General features: G+C 40.8%; 1 protein-coding gene across 1 annotated transcript in view; it reads left to right on the top strand.

The window, feature by feature from the left end:
* LOC115173231 (uncharacterized) overlaps positions 1-26,959 on the top strand; it is an 88,829-nt gene that overhangs the window by 26,637 nt on the left and 35,233 nt on the right. Inside the window, exons 32-37 of the mRNA XM_029731148.1 lie at positions 12,335-12,468; positions 17,370-17,474; positions 22,064-22,121; positions 22,239-22,586; positions 22,693-22,823; positions 26,578-26,712. Of these exons, the coding sequence (XP_029587008.1) occupies positions 12,335-12,468; positions 17,370-17,474; positions 22,064-22,121; positions 22,239-22,586; positions 22,693-22,823; positions 26,578-26,712 (911 nt within the window). The remainder of the gene's footprint in view (positions 1-12,334; positions 12,469-17,369; positions 17,475-22,063; positions 22,122-22,238; positions 22,587-22,692; positions 22,824-26,577; positions 26,713-26,959) is intronic.

Here is a 26,959-nt window from a genome sequence, read left to right as displayed (position 1 = left end):
CGCTATCAGCCTGTGAGTGTTGTGGTGAATGAGCCAGAGAGCAAATTATCTGGTGGAGGTCCTAGCCTCTCACCCACACCATTCAGTTAGCAGATCAACCTGGGTTTGGAGCTCATTGTCACTGATAGCTCTATCTGGGATAAAAAAAAAAATAGGTTTGAGAATGAGGTCAATGGAAGACTTGTGTGAAAATGTGTGGTGATCTAGTCTGAATACCACACTTGGAGATAAGTTAAACACTGCCTGTTTAACTGTTGTGAATGGGTTGGAGTTTGCGAATATGTGAAGGTCCGATGAGATCTTAGTCGTGCGAATTTTACATCAAACTAAGCTGTTTGGTCTAGTATTTATCAAGTGAAAAGTGTTCATGAACAAACACTTCAATTGAAGAATCCTTACTGTCACAAACTGTTCCAACCTGTTTCGGATGGGAAGCATGCGGAAGGAAGCCTTTAGTCTGACGTCGTCGCAAGTCTTCCCAAAATCCTGTCTCGTTCACTCGACTAATGGAAGTCTGGCAAAGTTGATGTTTGTATATATAGTTTGAACGGTCAGAGGCGGTGGCATTCAGCACTCATATTTTATTGGCTCTGAGTAGAATATATATTTCCTTGATTGTTCCTTGTACGATTTGGGCAAATTGAATTTTTTTTTTTTTACCAAATATTGTGATTTGCAATTTTACTTGTGATATAGGTCAGAACACTTGGGTGAACTGTTGGAATCATGGGAATATAATAATTATTCAAATTCTTTGGTTGGAATGCAGTGGGCACTTTGAACACTGTGTTTGGCATGAAAACACCTTTTTTTTAAAAGCCAGGGAGGAGTTATTGTGACAGGGGAGGAGCCAAAGGGTTGGTCAGTGTTTCCCAGGGGACCCTAATTAGACTCGAATAGATGCTACATTTTTCTCTACTGTCTCTGATTCATGTAACATATTCATGCTTAGCCTATTTCTCTCTGATGAATAACATGCATACTGTTGCACAAACAACATGCTGATCTAGGCCTACAGCACCAGTGGTATCAGACTGTATTCGCTAGCTTAGCTATGTTTCCTCTGGCTCAGGGTATTTGGCTAACTAGCAATTACCATTAGCGACTATTCTTGTGGCCACAACTTGCTAATAAAATGCTGACTAACTAGATATTTGCAGAGAGTAAGATGCACAAACTAGCCTAATAGTGTAATTATAGAGTGTATGTGGATTTATATTAAGAAGCAAAGTGGAAAGCAGCATTGTCACCAACATATGTTGCATTGACAATGCAATGACCATGAAGAGCGAACTTGGAACTGCAAGTCTGCGCTCCTTGAGTGACGGGGCGGGGCTTGTTTGTGGGAGCAACGTGTGCCGAGGGGGAGAGGGACAACTCAAGTAGCAAATGAAGTCAACTATATAAAGTGGAGTTTCAAAATATTGCAAATTTGCAGACTTCTGTGATTTGGATATTGCAGATGTCAATATCGCAATTTCGATGAGAATTCGATTAATCATGCAGCCCTATTATGAAGCATTACTTTTGTATCTTATGCAAGTCACATAAAAAAAAATTATAATAAAAAACATGCAAAATAGTTGATTGGTTTGATAGTGGCAACACATCACTAGTGAAGGGCAGGCGGACTCAAAGAATACTCAAACAGACCTTCTTTAGGACGACACAATTTTATTCAGCAGCTCTTAATCAGTAAAGCATACTTCAGCATATGGAGACGTTCTCCAAAAATCTAAGTTGTCATACCATTTTTATACTTTTAAAACTGGGGAGGTCCCTAAGAGATCCTCCCTCGGCTGCCATACCAGATTGTTACTTGATTGGTTGATTTAGCTAGCGCTGACAAGTTATGCACAGAACGGTGGGTATGCAATATATCAAATCAAAGTTTTTTTGTCACGTGCGCCGAATACAACAGGTGTCGACCTTACAGTGAAATGCTTACTTACAGGCTCTAACCAATAGTGCAAAAAAAGGTATTAGGTGAACAATAGGTAGGTAGAGAAATAAAACAACAGTAAAAAGACAGGCTATATACAGTAGCGAGGCTACATACATACACCGGTTAGTCAGGCTGATTTGAGGTAGTATGTACATGAATGTATAGTTAAAGTGACTATGCATATATGATAAACAGAGAGTAGCAGCAGCGTAAAAAGGGGGGTTGGGGGGGCCACACAATGCAAATAGTCCGGGTAGCCATTTGATTACCTGTTCAGGAGTCTTATGGCTTGGGGGTAAAAACTGTTGAGAAGCCTTTTTTGTCCTAGACTTGGCATTCCGGTACCGCTTGCCATGCGGTAGTAGAGAGTCTATGACTGGGGTGGCTGGGGTCTTTGACAATTTTTTGGGCCTTCCTCTGACACCGCCTGGTGTAGAGGTCCTGGATGGCAGGCAGCTTAGCCCCAGTGATGTACTGGGCCGTATGCACTACCCTCTGTAGTGCCTTGCGGTCAGAGGCCGAGCAATTGCCATATCAGGCAGTGATGCAACCAGTCAGGATACTCTCTATGTTGCAGCTGTAGAACCTTTTGAGGATCTCAGGACCCATGCCAAATCTTTTCAGTTTCCTGAGGGGGAATAGGCTTGCCGTGCCCTCTTCACGACTGTCTTGGTGTGTTTGGACCATTCTAGTTTGTTGTTGATGTGGACACCAAGGAACTTGAAGCTCTCAACCTGTTCCACTACAGCCCAGTTGATGAGAATGGGGGTGTACTCGGTCCTCCTTTTCCCGTAGTCCACAACCATCTACTTAGTCTTGGTTACGTTGAGGGATAGGTTGTTATTCTGGCACCACCCGGCCAGGTCTCTGACCTCCTCCCTATAGGCTGTCTCATCGTTGTCGGTGATCAGGCCTACCACTGTTGTGTCGTCTGCAAACTTAATGATGGTGTTGGAGTCGTGTAAGCCTGTTTTGTGTAAGCATGTGCAAAATATGACCAAGGGTCAAAGGAAAGCCAAAATTCCCTCTTCCTTCAGTTTGGCTGTCCTGACAGTTTTGATAGTTGAACAATGTATCTGATTGAACTTACCTTTGTTTTAGTCTTCCCTTTTCTTAACCTCAGCTGTGACCCTTCTCATGTTAATAGGCTGAACCCTTCACTAGTTTCCATCTAGACTTTAACAAACTCCACCTTACAGACTATTTTCTCTGAGGCGTTACTTCCCCAGGCACTCAAACTACTGTTAGGAGCCTGGGTTTCCAAGGCTACAGCAGACTAGAGGAATATCCTGCTGAGTAGGTAGAAGAAGCAGTGATAATGTTGACGTCAGTGAAGGATCAACTAACATGAAGTCATCTTCCGACCTGAGCAGATGAGTCCTGACGAAAGAAGAATGAAACCTAAGAAAACAGAGATGGGAAGGATGATGTCAACATGCGGCGTTACAGACCTTAACCAGGGATTACTTTAGTTTGAGTCTGCCTGATGCAACCTGTGTGTTCTCTCTTTTAGATGACTTTATTGGCATAGCGTTATTGGGATCATGTCTGTGTATCATATCTGTAATCTAACAAGGCAATCAAATACAGAACGTTGTCAGGTCAAAAGCATTGTAGTGTGTGAATGTGATGCATGCAATTGATATTGTGTGGATGAATGTTTTTATATTAACCTGTATGAAAACTGCACAAATGTTCTGAGTGTATAGAGATACTCCTATTCCAGAGCAGAAATAATCGTGACTTGGTGGGGGGGGGGGGGGGTTGTGATTTACTTTTTGGGGGGGGGGGGGTCTTAAAAAATATATTGTGGTGGATTACAGGTACAATATAGAAAATCATATAATTTCATATTTAGTTTATATTCACCTGTGGGCTGCCACTCAAAAGTAACAAACATTTGAGAAAAGGTACATGAAAACAAAGTATTGATCATTATGATCATATTACAGAGTTAAAAAAGAATATAAAATGTAGTATGTAAAGGAAAATAAACAGACGTGAGTGAGCCTCCACCCACAACCTCCGATCCCATTCCCCCAACCCCACCCATCCAAAATGTCTCCGTCCAACCACCTTCCATTTAGGCCTGGCTTCTGGTCAGCGTTCCAATTCATCCCAAATGGGGTTGTGGTCAGTGCTCTGTGCAGGCCAGTCAAGTTCTTCCACACCGATCTCGACAAACCATTTCTGTATGAACCTCGACTTGTGCACGTAGGCATTGACATGCTGAAACAGGAAAGGGCCTTCCTCAAACTGTTGCCACAAAGTTGGAAGCACAGAATTGTCTAGAATGACATTGTATGCTGTAGCATTTAGATTTCCCTTCACTGGAACTAAGGGGCCTAGACCGACCCATTATTCCTCATCCACCAAACTTTACAGTTGGCACTATGCATTAGGGCAGGTAGCGTTCTCCTGGCATCCATTGGAAAACCTCCCTGGTCTTTGTGATTGTGTTCGAAATTCACTGCTCAACTGAGGGACCTTACAGATAATTGTGTGGGGTACAGAGATGAGGTAGTCAAAAAAATCATATTAAACACTGTTGCACACAGTGAGTCCGTGCAACTTGATTAACAACTGTGACTTGTTTATTTAGGCTTAACAAAGAGGTTGTATAATTTTTGACTCAGTACCGTTCAGTTTTTTTTATTTATTCGAATTTTGTCCCAAAACATAATTCCACTTGGACATTATGGGGTATTATTGTGTGTAGGCCAGTGACATAAAATCTCTATTGAATCCATTTTAATTTCAGGCTGTAACACCACAATGTGGACAAAGTCAAGGGGTGTGAATACTTTCTGAAGGCACTGTATATGTACTGTATGTATGAGTTGGGCTTTATAGATTGTTTATTGGTATGAGTTGGGCTTTATAGATTGTTTATTGGTGTGAGTTGGGCTTTATAGATTGTTTATTGGTATGAGTTGGGCTTTCACTGAGATTATTTCTTTACAAGGTCAAGTGTATTTGTCCAGGCCTCTGTTCCTTCACTAGTACCATTAATTATCGCTGTCGATTAATTCTAACTTTATCACTTCGAATAGTAACTGCCATCTAAGAGCCAACATATTTTTGAAAGTCTCTGATTAAATTAGCTGTAATTGTCTCTAATTAATTGAGAGATTCAAGGAGCTATCATTAACCTGTACGGGCTAGGGGGCAGCATTGAGAATTTTGGAAAAAATATGTGCCCATTTTTAACTGCCTCCTACACCAACTCAGAAGCTAGAATATGCATAGTATTGTTCAGGTTTGGATAGAAAACACCCTAAAGTTTCTAAAACTGTTTGAATGGTGTCTGTGAGTATAACAGAACTCCTATGGCAGGCAAAAACCTGACAAGGTTTCATGCAGGAAGTACCCTGTCTGACAAGGAGTCGTGCGTCTTGCATCTGTTTATTGAAAAGTAAGGATCTTAGCTGTAACGTGACAATTCCCAGGGCTCCGATAGGCTCTCAGAACCCGGGAAATACCTGAAGGTTGACGAGGCAGCCTCAGGCTGAAACACATTATCGCCTTTGGTAAGTGGCGGATCAGAGGACCTTTGAATGAGGCGCGTGCACGATTCGCCCCTGTGGAGAAATTTAATTCGGCTGTTTAGGCTCATTGCATATTCCCGGTCGGAATATTATTGCTTTTCTACGAGATAAATGGCATAAAAATTGGTTTTAAACAGCGGTTGACATGCTTCGAAGTACGGTAATGGAATATTTCGGAATTTTTTGTCAAGCCATGCGCCATGCGCGAGACCGTGATTTAGTATTCTGATAGTGTCTAGAACTCACGAACAAAACGTCGCTGTTTGGATATAACGATGGATTATTTGGGACCAAACCTACATTTGTTATTGAAGTAGAAGTCGTGGGACTGCATTCTGACGAATTTGTCCCACCTACGTAACAGCCACTTGAATCCAGTGGCGCGATTTTTGAAACGTTTGAAATACTATTACTTCAATTTCTCAAACATATGACTATTTTACAGCTATTTAAAGACAAGACTCTCGTTAATCTAACCACACTGTCCGATTTCAAAAAGGCTTTACAACGAAAGCAAAACATTAGATTATGTCAGGAGAGTGCCCAGCCAGAAATAATCAGACACCCATTTTTCAAGCTAGCATATAATGTCACAAAAACCCAAATCACAGCTAAATGCAGCACTAACCTTTTATGATCTTCATCAGATGACACACCTAGGACATTATGTTATACAATACATGCATGTCTGTTCAATCAAGTTCATATTTATATCAAAAACCAGCTTTTTACATTAGCATGTGACGTTCAGAAAAAGCATACCCCCCCGCAAACTTCCGGGGAATTTACTAACAGTTTGCTAAATTACTCACGATAAACGTTCACAAAAAGCATAACAATTATTTTAAGAATTATAGATACATTACTCCTCTATGCACTCTATGTCCGATTTTAAAATAGCTTTTCGGATGAAGCACATTTTGCAATATTCTAAGTACATAGCCCAGCCATCACGGGCTAGCTATTTAGACACCCGGCAAGATTAGCCTTCACCAAAATCATATTTCCTATAAGAAAAATGGTCTTACCTTTCCTGTTCTTCGTCAGAATGCACTCCCAGGACTTCTACTTCAATAACAAATGTAGGTTTGGTCCCAAATAATCCATCGTTATGTTCCATCAGCGACGTTTTGTTCGTGCGTTCTAGACACTATCAGAATTGTAAATCACGGTCACGAGCATGGCGCAGAACGTGACAAAAAAATTCTAAATATTCCATTACCGTACTTCGAAGCATGTCAACCGCTGTTTAAAATCAATTTTTATGCAATTTATCTCGTAGAAAAGCGATAATATTCCGACCGGGAATCTGCAATAAGCTAAACAGCCGAATGAAAATACTCCACGGGGGCGAATCGCGCACGCGCCTAGTTCTATTGTCACCTAATGGGACACTTGGAAAAGGCGATAATCTGTTTCAGCCTGAGGCTGCCTCGTCATCGTTCAGGTTTTTCCCGGGTTCTGAGAGCCTATTGGAGCCCTAGGAATTGTCACGTTACAGCTAAGATCCTTACTCTTCAATAAACAGAGGCAAGAAGAACGACTCCTTGTCAGACAGGCCACTTCCTGCATGAAACCTTCTCAGATTTTTGCCTGCCATAGGAGTTCTGTTATACTCACAGACACCATTCAAACAGTTTTAGAAACTTTAGGGTGTTTTCTATCCAAACCTGAACAATAATATGCATATTCTAGTTTCTGAGTTGGTGTAGGAGGCAGTTAAAAATGGGCACATATTTTTTCCAAAATTCTCAATACTGCCACCTAGCCCCAACAGGTTAAAAAAAAAACTACCACTGGAACAATAAACAATATTCTGGTACAGGTCTCGCAAGCATGGAAATGTAAACGTACTAACTGCAGACGGTTGCTATGGTAGTGACAGTTTGGAAAATAAATGTAGCAACTATAGTGCCGCGGGTTGGTCCAATTTTATGTCAATCAAGCAGTTTTAAATATAGTTTGGCTGTGCAGTAATATTCAAGAAAGAAGCTAACCTGTAAGCAAAACATACGGTGCTTCAGAACAGTGGACCTCATTATTTTTAAGCGGACTCAATGGTAATGCTGTGAATACATTTTGAAAACTTTTATGTGGTCTACTAGACCCTATTGGTCCTGGGCACCAATGACTTATGGTCTTCAATGCGATTTGAGATACATTGTCTAGATATAGTAAAATATTGTCTGTGTATAATGAGATAAAGTGATCAATAGATATGAGGGATATTGGTTTTATTTCCTTAGATTAATGGGTTCCATGGATAATAAAAATAGCAAAGGAGAAATTGGATCGCCTTGTCTGCTACTTCTAGTGATTCTGAAAGGAGCAGAGAAAATATTTCTTGTTACAACTATGACTGAGGGATTGGCATATCGTATTTTAATCATATAAATTAAATTGGAGCCAATTGCCATATGTTCCAAGACCGACCATAGATATGACCGTTCTAGTCTATCAAAAGTTTTTTTTATGCATCGAAAGATAAAACAGCCCAAGGAGCTGTTGTTTCTGATGAAGCATTTAAGATATGTAATAGTCCACGGAGGTTATCCAAGGATTAAAAAATTAATAAAAAATGAACAAGCCCATTTGTTCCATGTGGACCAATTTGGTTAAGTAAATCTCGAGACGGGATGACAACATTTTGAAAAACTGTGTTTATCAAAGTATCAAAGATAGGGGGCGATAGTGAGAACACTGGTTTAATATCGCTGTTTATCAAAGATGGGTGGCGATAGTGAGAACACTGGGTAGCACCCTTATTTTTTTTTATAAAAGCAACATTTGTGCTGTATGAACCTTTTTGTAAATGGCTGTTATTCATTTCGAGCAATAGCAATAGTTTGCCTAATTGATTTCAACATTTTAAATACCATCCCACCCATGTGATTTGCCTTTATTCATGCTATCCAATGCTCTTTTGAGTTCATCGATAGAGATTTGGGTTCCCAGTGAGGCGGCTTCCTCTATTGAGAGAAAAACATTTCTTAATTCCTTTACAAAGAACTTAGTCTGGCTTGCTTTGGATTTAGAATGGTGTAAAGTTCTTTATAGAAGCGGGAGAATCTTTGATTTAATTTGGGTTCTGATAGTAATTCCTCTGTTTCAGATTCCATAGTTTCTATTTCAGCTAATTGATCATTACTGCGTAGCTTGTTGGCCAACAAATGACTGGGACGATTACCGTGGAAGTAATGGTTGAGTCTAACTCGATGAATGGCCAATTCTGCTCTCTGTCTTACCAATAAATTAAGTTCTGTCTTGACTTTGGAAAATAGTAATTTATTTATTAATTTAACCTTTATTTAACTAGGCAAGTCAGTTAAGAACAAATTCTTATTTACAATGACGGCCTACCAAAAGGCAAAAGGCCTCCTGCGGGGACGGGGGCCTGGGATTAAAAAAATAAATACAAAATAAATATAGGACAAAACACACGTCACAACAAGAGAGACACAACACTACATAAAGAGAGACCTAAGACAACACCATAACAAGGCAGCAACACATGACAACACAGCATGGTAGCAACACAACATGGTAGTGGCACAAAAACATGGTACAAACATTATTGGGCAAAGTCAACAGCACAAAGGTCAAGAAGGTAGAGACAACAATACATCACACAAAGCAGCCACAACTGTCAGTGAGTTTCCATGATTGAGTCTTTGAATGAAGAGAGAGATAAAACTGTCCAGTTTGAGTGTTTGTTGCAACTCGTTCCAGTCGCTAGCTGCAGCGAACTGAAAAGAGGAGCGACCTAGGGATGTGTGTGCTAATAGCTACCTGGTATGAAAAAAGTGTTTGAGAATGCTTTAACGCAGTTAAGATTTCCAATTCTGATTTATTTTATTTTTAATTGTGATTTATTCAACCCAGATGCAAATGCAGTTGCATTATTTAAAAAAAAAAAAAAACATTGGTGGCATCCCATACAATCTGGGGGTCATCGACTGAATTTGTATTGATCAGTATAAATGTATTTAGTTCAATTTCAAATTGATCACAGAATGTAGGATTTTGTTGAAATTAAACATTGAAACGTAATCTTGTAGCTCTTTTAAGAGATTCTGACATTTTGTAATTGGTAGTAGTGTCGTGTGTCACGAGAATTTTCTATCTCAATGGTTGAACTCAACTATCACTCAAGCTTTGACCAATTCCCAGAGGTTGTAAGGCTCTGGTTAATGAAGAATTAGACAAAGTCCCAGTCTGCAATAGATCAATACTTTATTCAGAGAGCGCTCTGAAAATCATACAATGCACATAGCCTTTTATACCTCACATTTGGTTATATCATACACTTTATAAATGCCCCTCTTCTCTAACTCTGTCACAATGTTCTACTTTGATAGCTCCTTCTGTCTAACCGGGTTCCTCTATCTTCATGTCTGCAACTGACAAGTCTAGTTCAAAACAGGAAACCTCTGTAGTTTTGCAGCGCCTAGCTTACTTCCCTTCTCGGAGCTCAGTCTCGCCTATTTCTTCAGAGAAATAGATCAACTTGTTTCCTACAAACCCTCAGAGACATGTTCCATCCGAACCGTCAATATTTCTCTAACCTACTTTGAGACACACTCACAAATGTTGAATGTTCCCTTCTGTTATTCAACATTGACTCAATAAACGAATGTTATTTACAAGTCTTCTCCACCACATACATTGCTTATCAAATTCTGCAACATGTTTCAAACTCTGTTTGAGTAGAAAGTACCTGTTTGCTTTTGGATTATGTGCTCGCCAGGCATCAATGAGGTTGTAATCAGAGGGTATATGTTGGAGGGCCTGGATTGTAGTTGGTCTTATTACATTTGTCCCGCATGTTCAAAATGGCATTCAATACATAGGATCATATGAATTTGGAGCGTACACAGTACAGTGATAAAGTCAGTTTCTGCATTCTTGGTCTTCGCCTTAACCCAATATGGTGATTTTTAGTTTCTTATTCATCATTATGATTACACAATCAGTTTTGTTTGGGGCTGATGAAAAAGCAGTAATTTTGTACAAATGGTTCTGCTTTCAATGTGCGTCCTTATGGAGCAGGTGTGTTTTTGGAGCGTTGCTATATCAATATGGTTTCTTGCTCGGATGTCACGACAGCTGGAACATGTGGTAGGACAATTTAGGCCTTTCAAATTCTAAAAGAGAACAGCTAGTGTTGCCATTGTTTTTCAGAAATGTTATAACAATTATATCATTAATATCTTTAGTGTTGATAAGCCCATGGATGTGTAACAAAAAGCAGGACCCACAGGGAAACTCGCCCATTGGTCGTTCCCACCCAGAAAACCCTCCCTGTAAACCCGCCCCAGTTCCCTGCCCTATCATTACACAGTTACTGCATGTGGCAGACATGGAGTCTCTTAAGCAGCGTCTTTTTTTAGGTGTTAAGGTATTACCAATTTAAAGTAAAGCATAAAATACGTAACAATTTTCAGACCTATTAGTGTTTAGTTAGCAGACTTGATGAGTTAGGGTGGGTAATTAAGACAAAAGGAAATATAAAAACAAATAGGATGCTGTAGGAGCAATATCTTAATCCATTCTCATGTATTATTAGCAATATGGTTTATATGACCTTAATTTGTTATAAGCAACAAATGTCAATATACTAGTCTTATCCATACTGAGAATGCATCATATAATTCGCAATTGCGTTGTTTCTCACTAGATAATTTTGGGACAGCCAGTCCTTTTATCTAATATCAGCTGTTGTCAATCACCTGAGGGTCTGAAAAGATGCTTCTCTTCCTCAAAAGTGTGCTGCGAATTCTACTACGTTGAAAGCCAAAAGGAGTTTAACATCCTGTCATTTTTAAGCATATCCAATAATTTTTTTCTTCCCGATCCCAGGCTGTGTCATTACCGGCCGTAACCGGGAGTCCCATAGGGTGGCGAACAATTGGCCCAGTGTCGTCCGGGTTAGGGGATGGTTTGGCCGTGGGGGTTTACTTAGCTCATTGCGCTATAGCAACTCCTTGTGGCGAGCCGGGCGCCTGCAGGCTGACTTCGGTCGTCAGTTGAACGGTGTTTCCTTCTACATGTTGGTGCAGCTGGCTTACAGGTTAAGCAAGCGGGTGTTAAGAGGCACAGTTTGGCAGGTCATGTTTCGGAGGACGCATGACTCGACCTTCGTCCTGTCCCTATCCTGTTTGGGAGTTGCAGCAATGAGACGATCGTCACGAAATTGAGGAGAAAAAGGGGCTAAAAAAATGACAAAAAAATATACATTTAAAAAAATGAACTCTTGCAGACGTGTTTAGAAAAGATACTAGAACGATTAGTGGAAGCAGGGTGGTAGCTCCACTCCCTTTCTTTGCAAGTTACGTGCAAGTCTATTGGCCAAATGTCCCCTCACCTTCTGAAATTCGAAAGATCGAACACCTATGAAATTTAGATTTATCCATCCGAAGTTGACGAAAGTTGTGACAAAATCTGCAGCCCGGAACAATGTTCCTCGTTAGTGGTTGCATCCCACAGTCTGTTGAAAGATGCTACGATACCAGTTATGTTACGTGCCTCCGTCCACGAGAGTAATATATACTAGTCAGCCTGATTACCAAATAAAAACAACTGTACGGTGGTATATTTTCAACTCTCCAACCTGATGTCCTACTAAATATTTTTGTTAAGTTGTGGTTTTTGTCTTGCCTTGTCTCATTAGCTGATACTGTTTGATCTGGACTGTCCTTTGAGATTCGGAGTTAACTATAAAGGTGTTGTCCTACAGATTGTCCTGTACCTTCTTCCCAGAGCTAGACGTTATGGTTAAAGCCCTGAAAAATATGAAATCTATAAGCCTTGTGGTAACACTTAGTTCTCCCTCCACCCCCAGGTCTGAGTGCACTCATCGAGTGCCACAGTCACGGCCAGCCCCACCTCTATCTCTGCCAGGTGTGTGGGTGTAAAGTCTTCCAGAACGGCATCATCGTCCATGTAACCACAGACTGCCACCGACTTTCCTACCTGGTAAGTAACAAGGAACCATCACTTAGATCATATGGAAAACCACATAACTAGTATTGGGAATTTTCCAGTACATGTGTGCACATTATACATCTTAGAGTAGTAAGCAGAATAAGTGCACTCTATATGTGTGTCTAGGTCATTAGGCTAAGGGAAGCCATTACCTAGTCCAGTGAGGTTCATTAGATGTACGTTAGGAGCATAGGTTTGTATTACTTAAGCACCATTAGACATGCACCTGCCTTGGGAGTGTGCATGTATGTTTATTTTGGTACCATTGCTATGGCCTCATGTTTACTGTTGTGGCATTGCTATGGTTACGCCACCAATGGAATGTGAAACCAAGCTAAAATTAGTACAAGACAAATAGATAATGGGGGCTAAATGCCAGAGGGGATGAATCATTAACATAAAGAGGAGTTACTATGTGTGTGACGATAGGTTGAAAACTGGATAAAAAGTGTGTGCCGAGGCTGGAAAGTCAGTTGATCCGTGGACCAGCTCGGCTTGTTACTTTGTAATAGTCTATTTGAACTCACAGGCTCCGGTATTTGAGAAATATTATTGACTGAATATTTCCATGATACTAGTCACTCCGAGTATAAGGTGGTTAGACACTTATAAGGTATATACAGTGCATTCGGCAAGTATTTAGACCCCTCAACTTTTTCCACATTTAGTTACGTTGCAGCCTTATTCTAAAAGTGATAACATCGTTTTTTTCCTTCATCAATCTACACACTACCCCCATAATGTCAAAGCAAGAACTGTTTTTATTTATTTATTTGCAAATGTATTACAAATAAAAAACGGAAATATCACATTTACATACAATGCCTTGCAAAATTATTCATCCCCAGGTTGCATTACAACCTGTAATTTAAATCGATTTTTATTGGGATTTCATGTAATGGACATACACAAAATAGTCCAACTTGGTGAAGTGAAATGAAAAATATAACTTGTTTCAAAAACTTCTAAAATAAAATATGGAAAAGTGGTGCGTGCATATGTATTCACCCCCTTTGCTATGAAGCCTCTAAATAAGATCTGGTGCAACCAATTACCTTCAGAAGTCCCATAATTAGTTAGATTGCACACAGGTGGACTTTATTTAAGTGTCACATGATCTGTCACATGATCTCAGTATATATGCACCTGTTCTGAAAGGCTCCGAGTCTGCAACACCACTAAGCAAGGGGCACCACCAAGCAAGCAGCAGCATGAAGACCAAGGAGCTCTCCAAACAGGTCAGAGACAAAGTTGTGGAGAAGTACAGATCAGTGTTGGGTTATAAAAAAGTATCCAAAACTTTGAACATCCCAAGGAGCACCATTAAAATCTATTATTAAAAAATGGAAAGAATATGGCACCACAACAAACCTGTCAAGAGAGGGCCGCCCACCAAAACTCACGGACCAGGCAAGGAGGGCATTAATCAGAGAGGCAAGAAAGATAACCCTGAAGGAGCTGCAAAGCTCCACAGCCAATATTGGAGTATCTGTCCATAGGACCACTTTAAGCCGTACACTCCACAGAGCTGGGCTTTATGGAAGAGTGGCCAGAAAAAAGCCATTGCTTAAAGAAAAAAATAAGCAAACCCGTTTGGTGTTCGCCAAAAGGCATGTGGGAGACTCCCCAAACATATGGAAGAAGGTACTCTGGTCAGATGAGACTAAAATGTTGCTTTTTGGACCTCAAGGAAAACGCTATGTCTGGCGCAAACCCAACACCTCTCATCACCCCGAGAACACCATGCTGTGGGGAGCCAAGCCCAGCCAATCAGAATGTGTTTTTCCCCACAAAAGGGCTTTATTACAGACAGCAATACTCCTCAGTTTCACCAGCTGACCGGTTGGTAATTAGTTTTAACAGTAGATTTCCCATTTTGTAGACTATTATTGGCCTCCAACAGCCCACCTTGGTAAATGGTTATTTGTTTATAATTGGTAAATTGGCCTTATTAAGAAAATTGTCTATCTTTCTTTGAATTTTTGTTTTCAGATTGATACACTTTGATCAATTGTTTTAAAGACAAATCCATTGTTATGCTAGCATCTGGGGTTTTAATGTTGTGGATGGTACGTTCCTCCTCTTTCTTCATTTGCCAAGCAAGCACTTTGACCTTGCTCAACGTATTGTTGTTTGGATTTCAGGGCAGCAGTCTCTGCAGAGGGGGGTGTTTATTATGTTCTCTTCGAGATTCAAAGTGTTCAGCTGTTGAAGGGTGTCAACATTTCTATCTAAACTGTGTTTTCATTCTAAGTTGTGGATTTAGAATGTTCTAGTATTTCTAATTCTGTATTGGTCTTCTTTTTCTTATGTGAAGAATAAGACATGATACAACCTCTCATAAATTCTTTAAGAGCTTCCCAGACAGTTGGACATACTTCATTATCTACATTTATTTCCAAAAAGCATGTCTATCTATGTGTTGAGATATGAGGTAAACTCCTTATCTCCAAGTAACATTGTGTTGAATCACCATGTTTTTGTTATTGGCATAGGAGGTTTAAGCTTAAACAATGGTTTATGGTCTGTAATTATTCCAGGAAGGCATTCAGAAACAGTCAATTAAATAAAACAGTTAATTCTTGAATATGAGTTGTGGACATGTGAGTAATAATAATATTATATTTCAGTTTGATGTTGTATTTTTTTAAATGAAACAACCAAATGTTGGCCTTTTACCAGGTCTGAATGTTTTTGGATGAATTGTTTATTTTCATAAATTTGGTAGCCTATGCAAAAAAATATAATATTCTGCCCATATGAACACATTTATTTGTGGCCATAACCTAAAGAACAACTACATGACTTAATGAAAAGCAGCAAATAGACACAAAATTGTTTAACATTCTTTTTAATAAAAAACAATCAGGCAATGGGCTACACCTTCAGTTTCCCCGCCAAATAGGCCTACAAGGAAACTCGGGGTCTGTACGCAGTGTAGTACCATCCACAATAGGTTTTGCTCCATAAAAATACATGTAAGCCATTAAACCAGATTACAATCAACTGGTCTCTAACAACCAGATACAGAGGTCTTTTTTCATGACATCACGGGAAAGACGTCATATTTTGGTTGTTATCTGGTCAGACATTTTTCTGGTTGCTAAAAAGATGCTGACAAAACGTATTTTCAAAGTCATTGCAACCAGTTTTGCTCTCTGTAGTCATAACCTATGAGAAAACACTACTGTAACAGTATTGTCATTTGTTTGTAGCGAAATAAACCTTTTCCAATGATATGAACACCAGTCGCATTTACCTATGTATATTATATGTGTGCAAGGATGTCATGTTTTGTGCACTTTTCGAGTAATGTTGATTTATTGTGAATGCTTGTGGGTCGTTTTGTGTCAATTCAGCAAACCATCACACCCACCATCTCAGATTGTTCTGAAATCTCTTCTGTAATTAGAAACAGATAAGTTTAGCATTCCTGCTACATTATTTTGTTTAAATTACATTTGATCTCTGAGAAATGACACTAATTGATTACACCCAAATTGGCCATTTTAATTTATAGGATTCCTATAATATTCAATAAATATAGTACCTAACATCCTATTTCGACCAAACTTCTTCCTAAAAATCTGTAAAACATGAGGAATAAAAACAATTGTCAATGCCACCCACATACCCCCCCACACTCTGAGTATTGTTTCTTCATACTATAATGTATTCCCAGTGAATTTTGATTTTCCCCCTGTTCAAATAAATTAGTCGTTGGAGTTGTTAGTACATTCTGATATTACCAGGAAGAATCCTCCACTCTCAATGTTAAAGGGATAATTCACCAAAAATCCTAAAGTATGTATTGGTTTCCGTTCCGGTATTCAAATTTTCGCCCTTCATAACCAAATAATTTAGGATTTGTATATGAAGCGTAAAAATTCTAATATAGGTACCATTGACTGATATTGGATTTGTGCCACAAATGCAAAAAAGTTAGCGTTTGAAACAATGGGCAGGTAAACAAAACCAACGCATGGATTGCTGTCATAACTTTTTTATAGACAGCACCATCTAGTGGTCAGAATCTGGTCATATCAGGATGTATGATGGGACATAAACCTAATAACTACAATGACAAATTTCTCTGAAAAGGGGGGGGGGGAAAACTATGACCAAATTCACTGAGAATACATAATATAGTATGAATAAACAATAGTGCGAGTCGCAGCTCTTTATTTATTTATTTATTTATTTATTTATTTAACCTTTATTTACCTAGGCAAGTCAGTTAAGAACAAATTCTTATTTACAATGACGGCCTAGGAACAGTGAGTTAACTGCCTTGTTCAGGGGCAGAATGGCAGATTTTTACCTTGTCAGCTCGGGATTTGATCTAGCAACCTTTTGGTTACTGGCCCAATGCTCTAACCACTTGGCTAAATGCCGTCGGTATACTACTTGTCAGACAAGGAAAATGATACTGTATACTGTTTTTTGGGGTGGGGTTGGTGTGGGGGTCCGTGAGTGGCTTTATAACATTTTTGGGGATTCCTCATGTCTTACTCATTGTTAAGTACTATATTTATTGAATATTCTATGAATCCTAGCAATTTAAATCGCCAATTTGGGTGCAATCAATTAGCCTAATTGATCATAGATCTAATTATATTTCAACAAAATAATGTTGCAGGAATGCCAATCTTATTGGTTTCTAACTACAGAAACGATTTCAGAGCAATCTGAGATGGTGGGTGTGAATCCTCTTTCTTGTACTTTTGAGTTGGAATGACCCATGTGGCACGAGTATATACAATATATGGACTTATGTTAATGTCCTTGAGTGTCATCATGAAAGTGTGTGTGTGGTCTGCCTGTGTAATGTGTGTGGTGTGGGCATGTAGCCTGCTTGAGTAACGTGATTGTGCCCGTGTGCCCATTGACAGAGGTCGCTGAAGACAGTGATTGTCCCCAAAGGGAACCAGCTCCATAAGAAGTTGCGGAGAGCTGCCTTGAAGCTGGAGAAGACCATGGGATATGGAGAGGCTGAGGTGTGTGTGCTTGCGTGCGGGGGGGATGACGGAATATACAGTGCATTGGGAAAGTATTCAGACCACTTTTTCCACATTTTGCCTTATTCTAAAATTGATTTTAATGATGATGGATTTTAATAATGACAAAGCAAAAACGGTTATCTTTGGAAAATTTTGCAAATGTATAACAGAAAAAAAACAGATACCTTATTTACGTAAATATTCAGACCCTATGCTATGAGACTCGAAATTGAGCATAGGTGCATCCTGTTTCCATTGATCATCCTTGATATGTTTCTACAACTTGATTGGAGTCCACCTGTGGTAAATTCAATTGATTGGACATGATTTGGAAGGGAAACATCTGTTTATATATGGTCCCACAGTTGACCGTGCATTTCAGAGCAGAAACCAAGCCATGAGGTCTAAAGAATTGTTCATAGCGCTCCAAGACAGGATTGTGTCAAGGCACAGATCTGGGGAAGGGTACCAAAAAATGTCTGCAGTATTGATGGTCCCCACAATTGCCATCATCATTCTAAAATGGAAGAAGTTTGGAACCACCAAGACTCTTCCTAAAGCTGGCTGCACTGCCAAACTGAGCAATCGGGGGAGAAGGGCCTTGGTCAGGGAGGTGACCAAAAACAATAGTGCGAGTCACTGTTCCTCTGGAGATGGTTGTCCTTGGGGAAGGTTCTCCCATTTTTGTAACACTTCACCAATCAGGCCTTTATGGTAGAGTGGCCAGACGGAAGCCACTCCTCAGTACAAGGCACACGACAGCCCGCTTGGAGTTTGCCAAAAGGCACCTAAAGGACTCTCAGACCAAGAGAAACAAGATTATCTGGTCTGATGAAACCAATATTGAACCCTTTGGCCTGAATGCCAAGTGTCATGTCTGGAGGAAACCAGGCACCAATCATCACCTGGCCAATAACATCCCTACAGTGAAACATGGTGGTGGCAGCATCATGCTGTGGGGATGTTTTTCAGCGGCAGGGACTGGGTGACTAGTCAGGGTCGAGGGAAAGATGAATGGAGCAAAGTACGGAGAGATCCTTGAAAACCTGCCCAGGACCTCAGACTGGGGAGAAGGTACACCTTCCAACAGGACAACGACCCTAAGCACACAGCCAAGACAACACAGGAGTAACTTCGGTTAAGTCTCTTAACGTCCTTGAGTGGCCCAGCCAGAGCCCGGACTTCAACCCGATCAAGCATCTTTAGAGAGACCTGAAAACAGATGTGCAGTGACGCTCCCCATCCAACCTGACAGAGCTTGAGAGGATCTGCAGAGAAGAATGGGAGAAACTCCCCAAATACAGGTGTGTCAAGCTTGTAGCGTCATACCTTAGACGACACGAGGCTGTAATCGCTGCCAATGTGCTTCAACAAAGTACTGAGTAAAAATTCTGAGTACTTATGTAAATGTGAGATTTTTGGAGGGGAGGAGGGGGAATCATTTCTACAAATCTGTTTTTGCTTTGTCATTATGGGGTATTGTGTGTAGATTGATGAAAAAAACAAAATGTGGAAAAGCTGAAGGGGTCTGAATACTTTCCGAATGCACTAATATATATGTATGTACAGTTGAAGTCGGAAGTTTACATACACCTTAGCCAAATACATTTAAACTCAGTTTTTTCACAATTTCTGACATTTAATCCTAGTAAAAATTCCCTGTCTTAGGTCAGTTAGGATCACCACTTTATTTTATGTATGTGAAATGTCAGAATAATAGTAGATAGAATTATTTATTTCAGCTTTTATTTCTTTCATCACATTCCCAGTGGGTCAGAAGTGTACATGCACTCAATTATTATTTGGTAGGATTGCCTTTAAATTGTTTAACTTGGGTAAAATGTTTCGGGTAGCCTTCCACAAGCTTCCCACAATAAGTTGGGTGAATTTTGGCCCACTTCTCCTGACAGGGCTGGTTTAACTGAGTCAGGTTGTAGGCCTCCTTGCTCCCACATGCTTTTTCAGTTCTGCCCACAAATTGTCTATAGGATTGAGGTCAGGGCTTTGTGATGGCAACTCTAATACCTTGACTTTGTTGTCCTTAAGCCATTTTGCCACAACTTTGGAATTATGCTTGGGGTCATTGTCCATTTGGAAGACCCATTTGCAACCAAGCTTTAACTTCCTGACTGATGTCTTGAGATGTTGCTTCAATATATCCACATAATTTTCCTTTCTCATGATGACATCTATTTTGTGAAGTGCACCAGTCCCTCCTGCAGCAAAGCTCCCCCACAACATGATGCCGCCACCCCCGTGCTTCACGGTTGGGATGGTGTTCTTCGGCTTGCAAGCCTCCCCCCTTTTCCTCCAAACATAACGATGGTGATTATGGCCCAACAGTTCTATTTTTGTTTCATCAGACCAGAGGACATTTCTCCAAAAAGTACAATCTTTGTTCCCATGTGCAGTTGCAAACCGTAGTCTGGCTTTTTTATGGCGGTTTTGGAGCAGTGGCTTCTTCCTTGCCGAGCGGCCTTTCAGGTTATGTCGATATAGGACTCGTTTTACTGTAGAAATAGATACTTTTGTACCCGTTTCCTCCAGCATCTTCACAAGGTCCTTTGCTGTTGTTCTGGGATTGATTTGCACTTTTCGCACCAAAGTATGTTCATCTCTAAGAGACAGAACGCATCTCCTTCCTGAGTGGTATGACGGCTGCGTGGTTCCATGGTGTTTATACTTGCATACTATTGTTTGTACAGATGAACGTGGTACCTTCAGGCATTTGGAAATTGCTCCCAAGGATGAACCAGACTTGTGGAGGTCTACAATTTTTTTTCTGAGGTCTTGGCTGATTTCTTTTGATTTTCCCATGATGTCAAGCAAAGAGGCACTGAGTTTGAAGGTAGGCCTTGAAATAAATCCACAGGTACACCTCCAATTGACTCAAATGATGTCAATTAGCCTATCAGAAGCTTCTAAAGTCATGACCTAATTTTCTGGAATTTTCCAAGCTGTTTAAAGGCACAGTCAACTTAGTGTATGTTCATTTCTGAACCACTGGAATTGTGATACCATGAATTATAAGTGAAATAATCTGTCTGTAAACAATTGTTGGAAAAATTACTTGTGTCATGCACAAAGTAGATGTCCTAACCGACTTGCCAAAACCATTGTTTGTTAACAAGAAATTTGTGGAGTGGTTGAAAAACGGGTTTTAATGACTCTAACCTAAGTGTATGTAAACTTCCGACTTCAAGTGTGTGTGTGTGTGTGTGTGTGTGTGTGTGTGTGTGTGTGTGTTTCTGCTCATAATTTCCGACATTTTGATAGGCTATTTGATAGTCAACTCTTCTGTCATTATATGTTGCCCTAGAACACTAATAAACATAATGTCAGAAATCAATAGAATGAACGCTTCAATCTAGTTGACATCGGTAAAGTTCTCTCATCTTTTTTCGCGAAGCAAAGACGTTTAGGCACGGGGGAGAAAATGCAGTACATTTAATTATTTTTATTTTTTTTACGATTTTCTGTGCCAAATTTCCAAATGACATCAGTTTGACTGGTGGTAAGGAAATAGAAAGCTGTGAAAACGAACCAACGTGTTTCTGATAAGATTTCAGTTTGGATGAATATTTAATGTGCATGAAATACTATCATATTTTATGATGCTGATCAAGATAGCCCCTCTACAGATGGTATATAACTGAGCGTTCACATTCTCTCAGGATGCTGAAAGGAATTCCTGTGTCAATTTTGCTTACATTGTAGCGTTTTAATGTTAGGACTATGTGAGAGGTTATAGACCTACAGTCAGTGTCCAGATTTCAGTTTCCATTTAACCCATCTGAACAGTAGGCTACAGTTCCCTTGACATGCCATAGGCCTATTTGAAGTCCCCGTCTTGTGACTGTCGAATTTGTATGGCGCCTCACAATTATCACACATCACACTATTATTCTCTACAACTTCACCCAATCTCCCTCAAACATTACTTTTCTGGCCCTTCTCTTTATTTTCAACACTCCTTTCACAGCTTTTCTCTTATTGAATTAAACTCAGACATTGTCTCACTCCGACATTGTCCTTTTTGCCTCCGTGGATTGACGTAAACTTTTTCTGCCCGTTCCCAAAAGCCTTTGGTGATTAGCGTGTCGGCTATTTGGCGTGTACACAGTTAGGCCCTAAAGCTTAGGCATATGCACTAATGAGGCAAAGAGAGATGAGAAACACACACTAATTTCTCACCAAAAGGTAACTATGAAGTGCACATTAAACAATAATACACTCATGTAGCCTAGTGGTTTAGAGTGTTGGGCAGTAACTGAAAGGTTGCTGGTTTGAACCCCTGAGCTGACTTGTTGAAAAATCTGTCAATGTGCCCTTGAGCAAGACACTTAACCCTAGTTGCTCCTGTAAGTCTCTCTGGAGAAGAGTGTCTGCTAAATGACAAAAATGTAAATTATACATTCATGGATTTTTTAAGGTATTGTTTTCTGCTTATTCAACCCGCCCTTTATCCATACAATATTTAATGACCCTAAACCCGTCCTCCCCGCGGTTATACTGCGAGTTATGAGTCATCCCGTGCATCACTAATGTGTGTGTGTGTGTGTGTGTGTTTGTGTGTGTGTGTGTAGGTAGCGGAGTTGGATGCACACACATACAATTTTGTTGCAGAAAGATCCTTTCCCATTGGTGAGTCAATAATACTGCTACTGGTACTTTTTATAACTACTGTCTGTCACTACTGTCTCTCACTACTGTCTGTGAATAATTTAACATTTTCAACTGTGTGTTGGTTCGTCTCTCCAGGCCTGAACATTGTAATGAAGGTCATAAATGGTGACCCTTCACCTGACCCCCGACTGTTGGTCAGCCTTAAACCTCCTGACCCCTCACCCCAGGTCAGCCCTGAACCCCCTGACCCCTCACCCCAGGTCAGCCCTGAACCCCTTGACCCCTCACCCCAGGTCAGCCCTGAACCCCCTGACCCCTCACCCAAGGGCAGCCCTAACTCCTCACCCCAGGTCAGCCCTGACCCCTCACCCAAGGTCAGCCCTGACCCCTCACCCCAGGTGTCGGAGGTCAGCAACCCCACCATGACCTCTACAGCTCTGTGGTCCTACCTGAATGCCTCCACCAGGACACAGCCTGTCATCGGTAAGTGTGTGTGTGATTGTTTAATGTGCACTTCATAGTTAACTTTAGATGAGAAATTAGTACCTGTGTTTCTCATCCCTCCTATCTCTCTCCCCCTCTCCTCCAGGTGTCAGTATGTTGACAGAGTTGCCAGACAAACATGGTGACTACTTCCTCTGCCGCTGCTGTTCTCACAGGATGTTTACGTCATCCCTCATTGGACACCTAATCTCTGCTCGACACCGCTACCACTACATAGTGGGTTACAGACTGCACACAGGCACACACACTACATACAAACACACACTACATGCAAACACACACTACATACAAACACACACTACATACACACAAACTACATTATTTTTTTTTTTTTCACCTTTATTTAACCAGGTAGGCTAGTTGAGAACAAGTTCTCATTTACAATTGCGACCTGGCCAAGATAAAGCAAAGCAGTTCGACACATACAACAACACAGAGTTACACATGGAGTAAAACAACATACAATCAATGATGCAGTAGAAAAAAATAAGACTATATACAATGTGAGCAAATGAGGTGAGATAAGGGAGGTAAAGGCAAAAAAATGCCATGGTGGCAAAGTAAATAAAGTATAGCAAGAAAAACACTGGAATGGTAGATTTGTAGTTTGAAGAAAGTTCAAAGTTAAATATAAATAATATGGTGCAAAGGAGCAAAATAAATAAAATAAATAAATACAGTAGGGGAAGAGGTAGTAGTTTGGGCTAAATTATAGATGGGCTATGTACAGGTGCAGTGATCTGTGAGCTGCTCTGACAGCTGGTGCTTAAAGCTAGTGAGGGAGATAAGTGTTTCCAGTTTCAGAGATTTTTGTAGTTCGTTCCAGTCATTGGCAGCAGAGAACTGGAAGGAGAGGCGACCAAAGGAGGAGTTGGCTTTAGGGGTGACCAGAGAGATATACCTGCTGGAGGGCATGCTACAGGTGGGTGCTGCTATGGTGACCAGTGAGCGGAGATAAGGGGGGACTTTACCTAGCAGGGTCTTGTAGATGACCTGGAGCCAATGTGTTTGGCGACGATTATGAAGCGAAGGCCAGCCAACGAGAGCGTACAGGTCGCAGTGGTGGGTAGTATATGGGGCTTTGGTGACAAAACGGATGGCACTGTGATAGACTGCATCCAGCTTGTTGAGTAGGGTATTGGAGGCTATTTTGTAAATGACATCGCCGAAGTCGAGGATTGGTAGGATGGTCAGTTTTACGAGGGTATGTTTGGCAGCATGAGTGAAGGATGCTTTGTTGCGAAATAGGAAGCCAATTCTAGATTTCACTTTGGATTGGAGATGATTGATGTGAGTCTGGAAGGAGAGTTTACAGTCTAACCAGACACCTAGGTATTTGTAGTTGTCCACAAATTCTAAGTTAGAACCGTCCAGAGAAGTTATGCTGGACGGGCGTACACACACACACTACATACAAACACACACTACATACAAACACACACTACATACAAACACACACTACATACAAACACACACTACATACAAACACACACTACATACAAACACACACTACATGCAAACACACACTACATGCAAACACACACTACATGCAAACACACACTACATACATACACACACACTGCATACAAACACACACACTACATGCATACAAACACACACACTACATGCATACAAACACACACACTACATGCATACAAACACACACACTACATGCATACAAACACACACACTACATGCATACAAACACACACACTACATGCATACAAACACACACTACATGCATACAAACACACACACTACATGCATACAAACACACACACTACATACATACAAACGCACACTACATACATACGCACGCACACTACATACATACGCACGCTACATACATACATACACTACATACAAACACACACTGCATACAAACACACACTGCATACAAACACACACACTGCATGCATACAAACACACACACTGCATGCATACAAACACACACACTACATGCATACAAACACACACACTACATGCATACAAACACACACACTACATGCATACAAACACACACACTACATGCATACAAACACACACACTACATGCATACAAACACACACACTACATGCATACAAACACACACACTACATGCATACAAACACACACACTGCATACAAACACACACACACTGCATACAAACACACACACACACTACATGCATACAAACACACACACACTACATGCATACAAACACACACACACTACATGCATACAAACACACACTACATACATACATACGCACACTACATACATACGCACACTACATACATACGCACACGCACACTACATACATACACACTACATACATACACACACGCACACTACATACATACACACTACATACATACACACACGCACACTACATACATACACACGCACACTACATACATACACACTACATATGCACACACGCACACACTACATACAAACACACACTGCATACAAACACACACACTGCATACAAACACACACTGCATGCATACAAACACACACACTGCATGCATACAAACACACACACTGCATGCATACAAACACACACACTGCATGCATACAAACACACACACTGCATGCATACAAACACACACACTGCATGCATACAAACACACACACTACATGCATACAAACACACACACTACATGCATACAAACACACACACTACATGCATACAAACACACACACTGCATACAAACACACACACTGCATACAAACACACACACTGCATGCATACAAACACACACACACTACATGCATACAAACACACACTACATGCATACATACGCACACTACATACATACGCACACTACATACATACGCACACGCACACTACATACATACGCACACGCACACTACATACATACACACTACATACATACGCACACGCACACTACATACATACACACTACATACATACACACACGCACACTACATACATACACACGCACACTACATACATACACACTACATATGCACACACGCACACACTACATACACACGCACACACACACACCATAACTACATTCTGTCCAGACCTGAGTCAAATACACTATATATACTAAAGTATGTGGACAACCCTTAAAATTAGTGGATTCGGCCATTTTAGCCACACCCATTGCTGACAGGTGTATAAAATCAAGCACACCTCCACGCAATCTCCATAGACAAACACTGGCAGTAGAATGGCGTAACTCTGTGACTTTCAACGTGGCACCGTCATAGGATGCCACCTTTCCAACAAGTCAGTTCATCACATTTCTTCCCTGCTAGAGCTGCCCCGGTCAACTGTAAATGCTGTTATTGTGAAGTGGAAACATCTAGGAGCAACAACGGCTCAGCCACGAGATGGTAGGCCACACAAGCTCACAGAAGGGGACAGACGAGTGGTGAAGGTGCGTAGCGTGTAAAAACATTCACTACTGATGATTGATTCGGTGCTTCCAACTTTGTGGCAAGATATTGGGGAAGTCCCTTTCCTGTTTCAGCATGATAATGCCAGCTTTGCACAAAGCGAGGTCCATACAGAAATGGTTTGTTGAGATCGGTGTGGAGAATTTGACTGGCCTATTCAGAGCCCTGACCTCAACTCCATTGAACACCTTTGGGATGAATTGGAACGCTGACTGCGAGCCAGGCCTAATCACCCAACATCAGTGCCCGACCTCACTAATGCTCTTGTGGTTGAATGGAAGGATGTCCTCACAGCAATGTTCCAACATCTAGTGGAAAGCCTTCCCAGAAGAGTGGAGGCTGTTATAGCAGCGAAGGGGGGACCAACTCCATATTAATGCCCATGATTATGGAATGAGATGTTCCACGAGCAGGTGTCCACATACTGTTGGTCATGTAGTGTATTTTCAAAGACTGGAGCTGATTTTTGACCCAGGTCTGATTTGTGTTTCATGTTCATGCTCCATACATACTGAACTCAGTAAGTGACATTTCCCACTGGACTGTGTTGTCATAGAAACTAGTGTACCCTGAGCTGGCTGCTGATTGGCCAGTGAGCCCAGAGCTGACGGTGAAGGCGGGGCCTCTTCATGAGGAGCTCAGAGTGAGAGCTGCAGAACTGGAGGCACAGGAGGGACTAGGACAGCCCACGGTAATTAATAACCTATAATCATCTAATCAATATCTGTTTGATCACTGCCCTTATCAATTCACTGAACTGAAAACACAGAAGGGAACGGGACAACCCACGATAATCTATAACATATAATCATCTAATTGTAGGGTTCTGAGTCTTGACGGTTTTTAAGAAATTGAGAACAACAAACACTTGAATAAATATTTTAATAAAGCCGGGAAGCATACAAACAAGTCAACAAACCCAAACAGCAGTGTATATA

Source organism: Salmo trutta, chromosome 34 (assembly GCF_901001165.1).
Source record: "Salmo trutta chromosome 34, fSalTru1.1, whole genome shotgun sequence".
NCBI classification, from domain to species: domain Eukaryota; kingdom Metazoa; phylum Chordata; class Actinopteri; order Salmoniformes; family Salmonidae; genus Salmo; species Salmo trutta.
Note: the sequence above shows the minus strand (reverse complement) of the source record. Positions and strands in the feature narration are given on the sequence as shown.